The sequence below is a fragment of the Mobula birostris genome, chromosome 14, assembly GCF_030028105.1.
Source record: "Mobula birostris isolate sMobBir1 chromosome 14, sMobBir1.hap1, whole genome shotgun sequence".
Classification (NCBI taxonomy): domain Eukaryota; kingdom Metazoa; phylum Chordata; class Chondrichthyes; order Myliobatiformes; family Myliobatidae; genus Mobula; species Mobula birostris.
This window is the reverse complement of record NC_092383.1, coordinates 53,760,604-53,775,588: the sequence shown is the minus strand read 5'-3', so window position 1 is coordinate 53,775,588 and position 14,985 is coordinate 53,760,604. Positions and strand designations below refer to the sequence as shown.

The 14,985-nt window shown below is 42.3% G+C and overlaps 1 protein-coding gene across 2 annotated transcripts in view; it reads right to left on the bottom strand.

Moving 5' to 3' along the window:
- The window catches only part of LOC140209906 (differentially expressed in FDCP 6 homolog), a 163,584-nt gene extending 148,820 nt beyond the window's left edge, over positions 1-14,764 (bottom strand). For both annotated transcript variants that reach the window (XM_072278565.1, XM_072278566.1), the window contains exon 1: positions 14,621-14,764. In XM_072278565.1, the coding sequence (XP_072134666.1) occupies positions 14,621-14,716 (96 nt within the window). In that variant the 5' untranslated portion in view covers positions 14,717-14,764. The remainder of the gene's footprint in view (positions 1-14,620) is intronic.
- Between the last annotated feature and the right edge of the window lie 221 nt (positions 14,765-14,985).

Sequence of the window (14,985 nt, the reverse complement as noted above, 5' to 3'; positions counted from 1 at the left end):
GCAAATGTCACTTCACTCTTTAAGGGAGGAAGGCAAAAGAAAGGAAATTATAGGCCAGTTAGCTTAACCTCATTGGTTGGGCAAGTGTTGGAGTCCATTATTAATGATGAGGTTTTGGGGTACTTGGAGTCTAATGATAAAATAAGTTGAAGTCAGCATGGTTTCAGTAAAGAGAAATCTTGCTTGACAAACCTGTTAGAGTTCTTCGAGGAAGTAGCAAGCAGGGTGGACAAAGGAGAAACAGTGGATGTCATTTACTGGATATTCAGAAGGCATTTGATAAGGAGCCACATGAGGCCGTTAAACAAGTTAAAATCCTATGGTGTTACAGGAAAGAAACTGGCATGGATAGTGGAATGGCTGGCAGGCAGCAGGTGGGAATAAAAGGGGCCTTTTCTGGTTGGCTGCCAGTGACTAGTGGTGCTCCTCAGCGGTCAGTTATCTTTCATATTATTTATCAATGATTTAGATAATGGAATTGATGGCTTTGTGGCAAAGTTTGTCGATGATACAAAGATAGGTGGAGGGGTAGGTAGTGCTGAGGGAGCCATGCGATTGCAACAGGACGAAGACAGTTAGGAGGGATGGGCAAAAACGTGGCAGATGGAATACAGAGTCGGGAAATGTATGATAATGCATTTTGGTAAAAGGAGCAAAACTGCAGACTATTAAGTAAATGGTGAAAAAATTCAAACACCAGAGGTGCAAGGGGACTTGGGAATCCTTGTGCAAGACTCCCAGAAGGTTAGTTTACAGATGGAGTCCGTGGGAAAGAAGGCAAATGCAATGTTGGCATTTATTTCAAGGGGAATACAATATAAAAACAAGGAGATAATGTTGAGCCTTTCTGAGACATTAGTCAGGCCGCACTTGGGATTGTCAACAGTTTTGGGCCGTATATCTCAGAAAGGATGTGTTATCATTGGAGAGAGTCCAGAAGGTACACAAGGCTGATTCTGGGAATGAAGGGGTTAACATATGAGGAGTGTTTGGCAGCTCTGAGTCTGTACTCACTGGAATTTAGAAGAATGTGGGGGGCAGGGGGAGGGGGAATCTCATTGAAACCTACCGAATGTTGAAAGGACTAGGTAAAGTGGATGTGATGAGGGTGTTTCCTAAGGTGGGGGTATCCAGAACTAGAGGGCAGAGCCTCAAAACTGAGGGGCGACCCTTTAGAAAAAAAGGTAAGGAGGAACTTTTCAGCCAGAGAGTAGTAAATCTGTGGCATGCTCTGCCACAGGCTGCAGCGGAGGCCATACCAGTGGATATATTTAAGGCTAAGGTTGGTAGTTTCCTGATCGGTCAGGGCATCAAAGGTTATGGCGAGAAGGCGGGTGTATGGAGTTGAATGGGATCTGGGATCACCCATGATGGAATGGCGGAACAGACTCAATGGGCTGAATGGCCTAATTCTGCTCCGATGTCTTATAGTCTTATACACTCAACCATGATATTTTGACATTTTTAGATCACTGAAAAGCTACAATTAAAAAACTACACATGCTATTTTGGAAACTTCAGGGTACACCTGGGGTAGGAAGCTCACGACACGAGTCACGAGGAAATCTGCAGATGCTGGAAATTCAAGCAACACACATCAAAGTTGCTGGTGAACGCAGCAGGCCAGGCAGCATCTCTAGGAACAGGTACAGTCGACATTTCAGGCCGAGATCCTTCGTCAGGACTAACTGAAGGAAGAGCTAGTAAGAGATTTGAAAGTGGGACGGGGAGGGGGAGATCCGAAATGACAGGAGAAGACAGGAGTGGGAAGGATCGAGCCAAGAGCTGGACAGGTGATAGGCAAAAGGGATATGAGAGAATCATGGGACAGGAGGCCTAGGGAGAAAGAAAAGGGGGAGGGGGCAAAGCCCAGAGGATGGGCAAGGGGTATAGTGAGGGGGACAAAAAGGAGAGAGAAAAGGAATGTGTGTATATAAATAAATAACGGATGGGGTACAAGGGGGAGGTGGGGCATCAGCGGAAGTTCGAGAAGTTGATGTTCATGCCATCAGGTTGGAGGCTACCCAGATGGAATATAAGGTGTTGTTCCTCCAACCTGAGTGTGGCTTCATCTTTATTGCAGAGGAGGCCGTGGATAGACATATCAGAATGGGAATGGGACATGGAATTAAAATATGTGGCCACTGGGAGATCCTGCTTTCTCTGGCAGACAGAGCATAGGTGTTCAGCGAAACAATCTCCCAGTCTGCGTTGGGTCTCGCCAATATATAGAAGGCCACATCAGGAGAACCGGACGCAGTATATCACTCCAGCCGGCTCATAGGTGAAGTGTTGCCTCACCTGGAAGGACTGTTTGGGGCCCTGAATGGTGGTAAGGAAGGAAGTGTAAGGGCATGTGTAGCACTTGTTCCACTTACACGGATAAGTGCCAGGAGGGAGATCGCTGGGGAGGGATGGGGGGGGACGAATGAACAGGGGAGTCGCGTAGGGAGCGATCCCTGCGGAAAGCAGAGGAGGGGGGAGGGAAAGATGTGTTCAGTGGTGGGATCCCATTGGAGGTGGCTGAAGTTACGGAAAATTATTTGTTGGACCCGGAGGCTGGTGGGGTGGTAGATGAGGACAAGGTGATCCCTATTCTTACTGGGGTGGCAGGAGAATGGAGTGAGAGCAGATGTGCATGAAATGGGGGAGATGCGTTTGAGAGCAGAGTTGATGGTGGAGGAAGGGAAGCCCCTTTCTTTAAAAAAGGAGGACATCTCCTTCCACAACACCAGTATTCAAGTTCACAATTGTGGAGCCCGCAAATGACCAATCGTTATCATTAGGCATCTAGAGTAAACACAGTTTTGCACTCACACGAGAGGAATTTGAGACCTGCAGTTCTCCAATAGGTTTCACTGAGGTTTCATGTTCCAGAACAACCTTGGAAACTTCTTGCTACTGGGCAAAACTCTCTGTGAAGGAGATATTCTGTTGCCTCACTCAGTCAATTTCATTCTGATTAAGTAAAGAAAAAATCTAATGGCTGCAGATCAGTTTTCATTGTTATAATAATACATCCCAAAACACAGTAGAAAATTTATCTACATCTAGAAAATTTATCTACATCTTTAAAAGCACTGTCTGAAATGGAAATGGTACATGTAATCGTTCTTCAAAGAGAAAATGTTTGAAAGCTCTCTCCTCCTCACCCCATGCACCAGCATTGAAAAAATATGGTAAGATGTTTAAACATTAACCTGGCAATCCAAAGATTTTTTAAAATTAAAACACTTTTAGTTTGGCACCAAAAATAACTTTTTATTTAAAATAAAGCAAATGAATTGAATGATAAAAATGTTTTTAAAAATGTGACCCTCTCAATAATAAGTACAGGAAACACTCAAGTGTAATTATACACCAGACAGACTAATGCAGACTCACATGAATGGGTATGCATTGGTGCATGAGGTTAAAATTACACAAGGCTGAGCTAATGAAAATAGAACTATTTTGATTAAATCTCAGCTCTGGGTCACTTGGTTTTTGATTCTGAAGGTAGTACAAGTTCCCCTCCAGAGGTATGAGCATAATAATCTATGGCAAAATATCAGTATAGGACCGAGAGTGGTAAACTGCGAAAGGTACTATCTTTTGAATGTGTTATTAAAATCTAATCACCTCTGGTAACAGAGACACAGAACAAATGGCATTTCCTTGTCATTTGGCGAATGCTTACCCTTCAAGCAACTGTGCAAAACAGTCCTTAGTAATATGACTATTTACATGAACTTGCTCTGTGCATATTAACTACCAAATTTTATACATCACAACAGTGACTACACTTCAGAAGTGTTTCAATGACACTTCTGGCATTTTGAGATCTTCAGAAACAAAAGTGCAAGGCACTATATTTAAGGTATCATCCTTAACTGTGAAAAATATAGATTGAGTTTACATTTACAATAATTCCATAATTCACAAATGTTTGACTTACAAACTTCCACTGTGCTGAGTATGTGTTGATTTGCCAAACTATGTCATTATTTGTGTCATGAAATATGTTATACCAAAACCACAAATAATGCACTTCACTCAGTCTATTTCAAGAAATTTGAAAATGAAATGCTTTCCAGGAACACACCCGCTTCATAAACTGAGGAACAACCATTTTTGAAAAGGCAATGATCACTTGAGCAACTAGACAAGAGGATACCGGATGACTGATAATTTAGAAAAGAAGATTGTTTTAAAACTTTGAACACTGAGCTTGATAAAAATCAGTGGTATGGCAGGAAGTCAGAAAGGAAAATTACTTAAGCAACACACAACAAAGTTGCTAGTGAACGCAGCAGGCCAGGCAGTCTGGGTAGCCTCCAACCTGATGGCATGAACATTGACTTCTCTAACTTCCGCTAATGCCCCACCTCCCCCTCGTACCCCATCCGTTATTTATTTATATACACACATTCTTTCTCTCTCTCTCTCCTTTTTCTCCCTCTGTCCCTCTGACTGTACCCCTTGCCCAACCTCTGGGTTCCCACCCCCCCCCCATTTTCCTTCTCCCCGGACCTCCTGTCCCATGATCCTCTCGTATCCCCTTTTGCCAATCACCTGTCCAGCTCTTGGCTCTATCCCTCCCCCTCCTGTCTTCTATCATTTTGGATCTCCCCCTCCCCCTCCAACTTTCAAATCTCTTACTAGCTCTTCCTTCAGTTAGTCCTGACGAAGGGTCTCGGCCCGAAACGTTGACTGTACCTCTTCCTAGAGATGCTGCCTGGCCTGCTGCGTTCACCAGCAACTTTGACGTGTGTTGCTTGAATTTCCAGCATCTGCAGAATTCCTCGTGTTTATGAAGGAAAAATATTTAATGGCTTTCATTGCAAAGTGATGGTAGTACAAAAGTAAGAATATTACTGCAATTTTTACAGGTCTTTGATGACATCTCAACTAGTTGTCCTGTCCCCTCCCACTGAAGAAGTCAGTGGCTAGGGAATAGAAGTTGTGAAGAGAGAGTTTGGGAGGATAGCTTCATTTTCCCCCTGTCCTTAGTTAGAGGAGATTTCCCCATATCCATTTGGAACATCAGACAAACAATATTACAGCTCGAGAGAGGAGGCTCGAGACCAGGCAGTACTGAGACAGAGTTCAGTGAAGTCAGCATAAATATGAAAATTGTTGGGACATTATTGAGCACTATCCAATAAATGGAGCAGGGTGACAACTGAAACTTCAGGAGACAAAAGGTGTAATGGTACAAGTGCTAGAAGAAAGACCACTGCTGATAATTCTCACAATGACAGTTATTTAGGCTGTAACGGTGACAAAGGAATCTTGCAGTTGTATAATGTATTTCACCAAGTCCCAAATGCAATAGAGCCAAAAGAGTCAATATATCAACACAAGAAATGTGGCATCCAAATTTATGCACAACAGTCTTCCACAAAACTACAGGAATGACAGATTGACAACTCCAGCAGTTCAAGCCAATATATGAAACCTCAATGTGTTACATTCCTCCTGAGTAACTGTGATTGACTGGAGGCTAAACAGAAGCCGCAGTTGATCAACAGGCAAATGGCACTACCCTGGAGACCGTTACTTCATTCTAGCTGACTGTGTGCATTGGTTGTGAGATATCCAGTTAATTGAGCTCTGAAAGGAAACTGATCCAGTGGCACTAATGAACAGGGAAGTAGTAAAACTTGTTACAGGAACAACATTAAATATTCTTCTACTGGAAGCATGAGAAAATTAGTACAAATTGCATTTGCAAGGAGTAAATAGTAAACCCTTTATCTTCTTCAAGTTTGATTTGACTTTGTTCTCCATGATCATTTGAATTAGTTAAATTAATGACATCTGGTCTGAAGGCAAAATAGTTGTGTAATAACATTTTCAAGTGATTACTCACCAATTAACCTGATGTTATGAAAATGAATTTTCAGGAAAATAATTGGCAAAATATGCATTGCTGTGAATGACTAAAGTCTTACATTATTCGGACCGTGCATTCCTCAAACTGTGTAAAGTGCAACTACATTGTTTCTCATTCCTACATTCTTACCTCCATTACACACAATCTGAATCAGCACAGGACTCCAGCTCACCAGATCCATCTTCTTGCCCATCCAAACGAATCCCCATTTGCTTGTATTAAGTGCACTTCATTTACTCCTTACCTATTTAAGCACTTGTCTAAATGTCACTCACACAAATGTCACTCATACTTACCTCCAGCACTTCCTCTAGCAGGAAGTTCCAGATAACAACCACACTGTAAAAACAAAACTTTCCCTCAAATCACCTTTCGACTGCTTCCTCTCACTTTAAACTTTGTTTTTTGATATCCTTACCATGGGACAAGAGTCTGACCATCAGCGCTGCTTATTATGTCATATAGCACCATCAGGTTACCTATTAAACTCCTTTCAGGGAAAGCAAACCCAACTAATTCTATTTCCTCCCATGACTAAAGTCCTCCAATCCAAGCAACATCCTTGTCAATCTCCTCTGCACTCCTTCCAGTGCAGTCCTGTCCTTCCTACTTGCATGGCAACCAGAAATGCCAAGAATACTCCATGTTGCATAATAAATGTTACATTCTGTGTTGTAACATGAAGGAACGCATACCATGCTTTCGTCACACCTTCTGAGTGTCACTTTCAGGCAAGTATGGAATTGAACCTGTATTTGTCAACGTTCCTTTGTACTTTATGTCCTACCCCAATCTGACTTTACACCCTCGCACACTTGTCCAGTTTAAATTTTATCTGCCAATGATCCAACCAATTTTCCATCTGATTTATATCCTACTATACCCCAAAACAACCTTCTTCACTATCTACGATACGGTTTGGTGTCACGCTCAAACTTGCTAATCAAACCTCCTACACTCACATCCAAGTCATTTGAAATCCTCATTTACATTATTTACCAGCTATTAGCATACCCAGACACCAACAGCTACATATTTAAGGAAAGGATTCTTGTAGGGTGGGGTTGCTCAATTTTAAGTGATAGACAAACAGAAATATTCTTCGCCACATGCTGAGATTTTTTAGTAGGGTTAGTTGCTTGCTGCTAAGAAAACATGCAATTGCTTTGACAGAGGCAACAAGAACTCATGTTTGGAATTTTACTGATCTTGTGATATTGAGATAGTCAAGCCATTCAGTGTACACTGTAACTCCAGAAATCTGCCAGTCAATACTGGCAAAAGAATCAAAGGGGGAGGTTGGGAGGGAGCCATTTTCTGTTAATGGATTCAAGGGATTATAGATGACATGAAAAGAGGAGAATTAATGGGATACTCCTAGAATCTTCAGAATTAATAAGAAACTGTTCAATCTCTGACAGCAATACACCATCCTTTTATCGCCTGGCCTGTCTGTACAAGTCTTACACTGATATGAGTCGCCTCTTAACCATCTCCCAAATTGGTCTAAATCCTTTGAGGTGTATTAAACCACTCTCTGGACTGAGGAAACTATCCGGTCTAGTATGGATGTAGCTGTAGATGCAATTGGAGATGATTCTAATCATTCTTTCACTGCTCCAGATCTGGAACCCTGAAAAAAAAACATTTTATTGGCTACATTCCTTAGCCTTTTCAAAATTACCAAGGGAAAATACCTGCCTTTATGTATCACCATTCATAACCACAGATAATCCCAATGAACTTCATGGGGACTGAAGGATTTTCAAAAGTTCAGTCACTGTTGTAATATTGGATGCACGGAGCCAAACACGCACAGGAAGGTTTGACAAGTAACAACGTGATAATGATCAGATAATCTGATGTAGAGATATATTTAACACAGAACATCACAGCACAGTACAGGCCCTTTGGCCCACAATTCTGTGCAGATTTAACCCACTCTAATATCAATCTATCAGCCTCTGCTTTAAATATACATAAAGCCAACCTCCACAGCTGCGTGTGGCAAAGAATCCCACAGATTCACCACTCTCTGGCTAAAGAAACTCCTCATCTCCATTCTAAAAGGATGCCCCCTCCCCTATTGTGAGGCTGTGTCCTCCGGTCCTAGACACTCCCACCATAGGAAACATCCTTTCAACATCCTCTCAACATCCACTCTATCAAGGCCTTTCACCATTCAATAGGTTTCAATGAGGTCACCTCTCATTCTTCTAAATTCTAGTGAATTCAGGCCCAGAGCCATCAGACACTCTTCATATGATAAGCCATTCAATCTGGAATCATTTTGTAACCTCCTTTGAACTCTCTCCAGTTATTACACCCAACTAAGAATATAAAATGTGTTTGATATTTCAGAAATTCATTCAAATTGCATTGGAGAAACATGATTTTTTTTTGTGTTCAGGTCTCAAATGGGATTGAAAACTGTAATCTTCTAATGAGAAGTGAAAATTGTTATTATTGAGCCAAGCCTGGCATTTACACTGAGCAGTTACACAAAGAATTCTGCAAGCTGCTGACAGCAATTCTCTGCTGTTGTGTTCTCAAATCACAGAAAATGTACAATATGCTAGACCATATAGCGCTATACCCATCATAGTCACAAGAGAGCTCCTGTATCTAGTATAATCTCAGTGATTTACCCAGAGTCCTGACACCACAGGACTCCTGTTTCTAGAGTAATCTCAGCGAATTATCCAGAGTCCTGACACCACAGGGCCCCTGTATCTAGAATAATCTCAGCGAATTATCCATAGTCCTGACACCACAGGACTCCTGTTTCTAGAGTAATCTCAGTGATTTATCTAGAGCTCCGACACCACAGGGCCCCTGTATCTAGAGTATCTAGACACCATAGCTCTTCAAGTATGGATCCAAAATACTGCTAGTATGTGAGGAAGGCTTATACCTCCGACAGACTGCAGATTCCAGACCCCTACCATTTCTTGGTGACTAAAATTATTCTGTCAATTTTAAAAAAAATTATTCAAGAGATACAGCCTTCACAGACCAAGTAAGCATTAAATTTCCCATCTCTAGCTGCCCTTGGGAAGGTGGTGGTGATACACACAAAATGCTGGAGAAACTCAGCAGGCCAGGCAGCATCTACGGAAAAGAGTACAGTCAACATTTTGGGCTGACACCCTTCATCAAGACTGGAGAAAAAAGTTGGAGTAGGAAGGTAAGAATGTGAGGGGAGGAAGAAACCCAAGGTGATGGGTGAAAGTGATGTTGGGGCGGGGGGGAGGGATGCAGTAAAGAGCTGGAAAGTTAAGCAGTGAAAGAGATACAGGGCTGGAGAATGGGGAATCCAATAGGAGAGGACAGAAGGCCATGGAAGAAAGAAAAGAGGGAGGAGCACCAGCAGGAGGTGATGGGCAGGAAAGGAGATAAATTGAGAGAGGGAAAAGGGGATGTGGAATGGTGAGGGGGGGGGGGCATTACCAGTTCAAGAAATTGATGTTCGTGCCATCATACTGGAGGCTACCCAGATGGAATCTAAGGTGTTGTTCCTCCAACCTAAGTATGGCCTCATCTCGACAATAAAGCTGTCTTTTTGAATTGCTGCAGTCCTTTACCCAAAATGTCATTAGGAAGAGAGTTCCAGGATTTTGACCCACTGACAGCGAATGAATGTTGATACATTTTCAAGTCAGGATGTAGCTTAGAGGTCAACTTCCAGATGGTGGAGTTTACGTGCTTTAGCTGGCCTTGTGCTTCCAACTGATAGATTGTGGGCTTGAAAGAAGCTGTCAAACCAGTCTGGGTAAACTGCTGCAATGCACGGTGTATGGTGTTGCTGACTCACTGGTAGAGTGAGTGGAATCTTGTGGACATAGGGCCTGTCATATGGGCTGCTATATCAGGTCCATATGTCACGCTTCTATGGTCCCTTGGTTTAATAGTTCCTTTCCATTTATTCACCTAGTTCCTTAACAGTTTATGCACCTTAATTAAGTCCCTCTTCCAAATAAAACAACTCTAATGTGTCCAATCATTACTCAATGCAAACTCTTCATAAATCTCACCTGCACCCTCTCCCGTGCAATCACATTTTCCACTGAACACTGCACATAATACTCAAGCTACAGATTAAAGGTTGTAGTTTTCTGCGACCCTGTTACATATACAACTATTTTTTTTTTAATTGTCAACATTTCTTATCATTCCCACAGTCATTAATAAAGCATAGCTAGCCAAATGCTGGGGTTACCCAAATCTTACAGCAAACAGCCTTCTGATCACAAAATCATCTGTCAGCCATTGCCTTTTGCTCCTTTCCACTGCGCAAATCTGCCATTTCCATTTGGATTCCACAGGCCTTTAACAATCAGCCGGCCATTCACTCAACAGAATTTTAATAATTTGAGATGACCTTCAATAATTCATGAAGAATTTTCTGCAAAAACATATTTTTAAAATGCTTTCTGAAGTGGTAAGTACTACTGAACAACTTCCCTCATCATGAAAAAATAATTTGTTGACTGTGGTCATTTATTCCATGATAAAAAACAAATTGCTTTTTTTTAAAGTTTATTTTTCATTTCTCTTTCAGCTTTTAACTTAATAATGTGTCATATATCACTCTTTATTTTGTCTTTTGCAAGATGTTAATGATTATAATCTGGTCTTGTAATTTCCCAGTATAATGTGAGAGATCTTCAATCTCCGTTGCCCAACTTGATTACTGACTTCACTTTTTGGTCTCAGATCCTTTGATGATGATGCAAAGTTCAAAAGGAAAAAGGGGCACTTTAAGGCTGCTAAAATGTTGACAGCTTCGTCTCCCAAGGTCAGTGACAAGTGTAGTCCCTTCACTACTGATGACAAAAGCTGGGCCAGTGCCTTAGTCGCAATGATACTTCATGCAAATCAGTAGCTACAAGGCAACTGTTACTGACTGGTAGCAATCTGAGTCAGGGATCTGTGCTCTCTAACCCTACCCCGAAACTTAAGTGTATAACCTAAGCCGGCAGTTCAGTGACAGATATACTGACATCTTTTTTGTGAATCAGTCAAAAGGGAGGCCCTTTATTTCTGAAATTGACATTAAAGATTCTTGCAACACACATAAAAGTTGCTGGTGAACGCAGCAGGCCAGGCAGCATCTCTAGGAAGAGGTACAGTCGACGTTTCCGGTCGAGACCCTTCGTCAGGATTCTTGTGTCTTTTTCTAACAGAACCTCAACCAAGATTAAGAAAATAGCTATTTCTTTGTCCCATTTTTTTCCTTTAGGGACTTTGTTGTGCACATAGCTATATTACAATTATTACAGTTCAAAGTAACTTAATTGTTTTTGAATTGCCACATGATATTCAGAGTTCAGAGGTGTGAAAAGGGCCCTCCTCTACCTGCTCTTTAGAGATGGTTCATTTAGGCGGGTCAAATTAGAAGAGCAGGGGTCTGGTGAATTACTTCTCAATACCACACAAGAGCCAACAATTATTTTCAGTTTCCTCACCGGCATCCTGCCCAACGACCTTAAATGATCAGATCCTTGTTCTCAGAATCCAATCATAAACACAATTTCAATGACTGTTTATGATAGCATACCATGTCTTATTTTACATTTATGTCACACTTTTACAGTAGCTCACTTGAAAAAAGCTTTGCTGAACAACACAATGCAGTATCATCTTTATAAACCATTTTGCAACTGAATATTACTTTTCTGACTGCAGATTAGAATGGAGATTAGCCAAAACCAAACTAGAGTTAGAACCTCCGACAACAGGTACATGAAGTTTCTACAAAAATTGACAAAAGTCAGTATTTTTTTCCATCCCTCCAGCAGAAGTGGCAGATGCACAGAATCAGGTTTATCATCACTGAAATATGGTGTGAAATGTGTGGTTTTGCGCCACTAGTATGCAGCAATACATAAAAATTACTAAGTAATAAAATATAACTGAGTACTGCAAGAAGTGAAGTAATGTTCATGGCTACAGAAATCTACAGAGGGGAAGAAGCTGCCACTGAAACATCGAGTGTGTGTCCTCAGACTCCGGTACCTGCTCTCTGATGGTGACAGTAAGGGGCATGTCCTGGATTGTGAGGGTCCTTAGTGATGGGACTGCCTTCTTGAGGCATTGCCTTTTGAAAATATCCTTGACAGTGGGGAGGCTGGTGCCCATGATGGAGCTGGCTGAGTTGGCAACCCTCTGAAGCTTTTACCGATGCTGTGCAGTGGTGCCTCTATTGAAGAGGGTGACGCAGCTAGTTATGATGCTCTCCATGGTACAGCTTGAGCACCCCTCATGCAAAATACTTGGGGTCAGAGGTGTTTCTGATTTTTTCCAGATCTTGGAACATTTTCATCTATATAATGAGATACCTTGGGGACAGGACCCAAATCTAAATATGAAATCCATTAACATCACATATACACCTTATACATATACCCTGAAGGTAGCTTTATTAGAATATTTTTAATAATTTTGGGCATGAAGCAATAATGGGTATACTGAACCATCAGAAAGACAAGTTATCACCACCTAGGATGCCTAGATGGATAGTCGATGGCTGTTTGGCATCACCAACATTACTGACTCTGAATTTACATCCTGCCAGTAAGTAGCCTTTGTCCTACACACGTTCATTACATGGATGTACTGATGCAGCTGTTCAGCATGTTAGAATTTTGGCAAATTCGCTGCTGCTTTGTGATCAGATGTTTTATCACCACAAATCTTTAAAAATTTAATGTTGTGCCTTTCCTTAAATTTTTGCAACCAGCCTACTGATTAGTCACAATTACCTTCAAATTCAGTTCGTCCTGATAGATCTTTGCTTGTTTCATGATCAGCATACCCTTAAGCGGCACAGGTTCACTCCGACGCTGACAATCCACTCTGTCAGTACACGATCGAGATCTTCATTTTTCTCTTTATGCAGTTTTTCTATTTTTCATTAACCCCTGTTCATTATACATGAGGTCACTTCTCAGAGATGCCTGCAGTGCGCACAGACATGCAGGTCACCTGGGCACATTCCCAACACCTTGTGGAATTTCCCATTTTGACAGTGTTAAAAAAATTTTTTGGATTTTGGAGGTTTTCGCATTTTGGAATTTCAGACCAGGGGTGCTCAACCTGTACACCTGTAGAAATTTGCAGTTGTCTTTGGTGACATACAAAATCTCAAACTCCTAATGCAGTACAGCAGCTGTCGTACAGTTTTTATTGTCGCGTGGACCCCGTGGGCCCAGGACAGATCTTCAGAGATGTTGACACCCAGGAACTTTAAGCTGCTTACCCTGTCCACTGCTCATCCTTTGATAAGGACCATGCGTGTTCTCCTGTCCTCCCTTGAGGAAGGGCAGTATCAGTTGCCTGGTCTTAGTGCAAAGTTAATGTTGTGACACCATTCAACAAGCCAATCTATCTCACCCCTGTACGCCTCCTCGTCATCATCTGAAACTCTGCCAACAACAGTTGTGTCATCGACTAATTGAGCTGTGCCTAGCCACACAGTCATTGGGGCACAGAGAGAGTAGAGCAGTGGGCTAAGCACACATCCTCGAGGAGCTTGAGATACTGGTTCATTGTAAAATTTAAGAGAGGTACATTCATGGGCAGGGATTGGGGCCATATGGCCCCTGGTGCATGTAAATGGACAGGAGATCGGGTCAGCATAGCCAAATGGCCTGTTTCTTTGCTGAGTACGCTACACTATCCCACAGGCTGTTCTACCAATCACTGATTACGCAGATATTCATCTGAACCATTGAGAATGTCATGTACACCAAGTTAACACACTTCCTTTTGACTATCCTGTTTTTAAGCTACAAGTTGCTTTAGTAAATGCTCTTCAAAGGGCACTTAGTGCAGTTACGATTACACTGGAACTCAAACGCGCATACAAAGAACAGGCAAATCAATATTTCCCCCTTTTTTTCCTCAAGTATACAATAATGTGAACATAAAAATATCGGAGACGCATATTCTCTAACAGTACTGACAAAGATTCTTTGCATTTCAGCTTTCATCTCCTGCTGTCACTTTCCAACAATCACTTTAGACTCAGATGCTTGATTCTTTTAAAGTAACGCGGTAAAGATCATGCTCACGAAAACGAAAATAAAGCGCACTCAGCAAAAGACGCACAGACAGGCTGGTACTATGGGACATCAGTTTTAAAAAAATCTGTGACTCACAGTTGCTGCTCCGCTACACAAGAACTCTAACCACTTCTGTCCTGGCATTGCTGTATATTTCCTGTGTATGCGTCTTTCAGAGACGCAAGTCTGGTAGCATTGACAAACTTAAATAGAGGCTTTTCTTCTATGAGAAAAAGGCTCCAATTTTAAGTTTAAAGTTGATATCAGCTTAGATCAGTTCTAACTCAAAGTGACTTCAGTAGAGGCAAGCCACTGTAGCAAAAACCACGGTGAAGTAGCCGGACAGTAAATTAAGAATACAAATTTAAAAAAACAATAAAAAAGGCACATCGACAAGTTGAAGCACAAGCCTCTCTACCTTTTTGACTCGTTGCACAAGCCAAGACTTCCTGTCTCTAAAACACCATCAGAAACGTGTCTGTGCGTTGTTTTAAGTAGAGGAAACGCAACATACACCAAACTTGCGCCCAATTCAGCCGATGAAAACTTTTTAAAAGTGTCTGCCACATCCTCAGTACCAACTCCTTGCCAACACAACGCTGGAACTCGCAGTCCCTGTTGTCCGCGCCAGTGCCCCCAGCGCCGTTCCTCGGGGCCTCGGCTCGCAGCGCCTTACCTTCAGCTGGGACTTGGACACTTTGCCGCTCTTCTCCACGTCCAGCGCCGTGAACGCATACCAGATGGACTTCAGCAACTCGCTCCGCAGCTCCATCACTACCTGCACCAGATCCGGGCGCGGACACGGCGCAAGTGAGCGCCGCCTCCTGCTGCTGACGTCAGCGTTCCGGGACCTCGCGCGCTCACCGCCCGCGCGGGGCGTGCACGCGCTATCACCCTGCGGTCACGAGCCAAGCTTTACCCACCGCGAAAGCGCAGCCCTCGTGACCTTCCTTAGATGTCAAAAATACGCCGTGTCCATTAATGTTTTATATATAGACATTCTGCAATCAGTGCATCCATTCGGCCATCAGACCAATACAC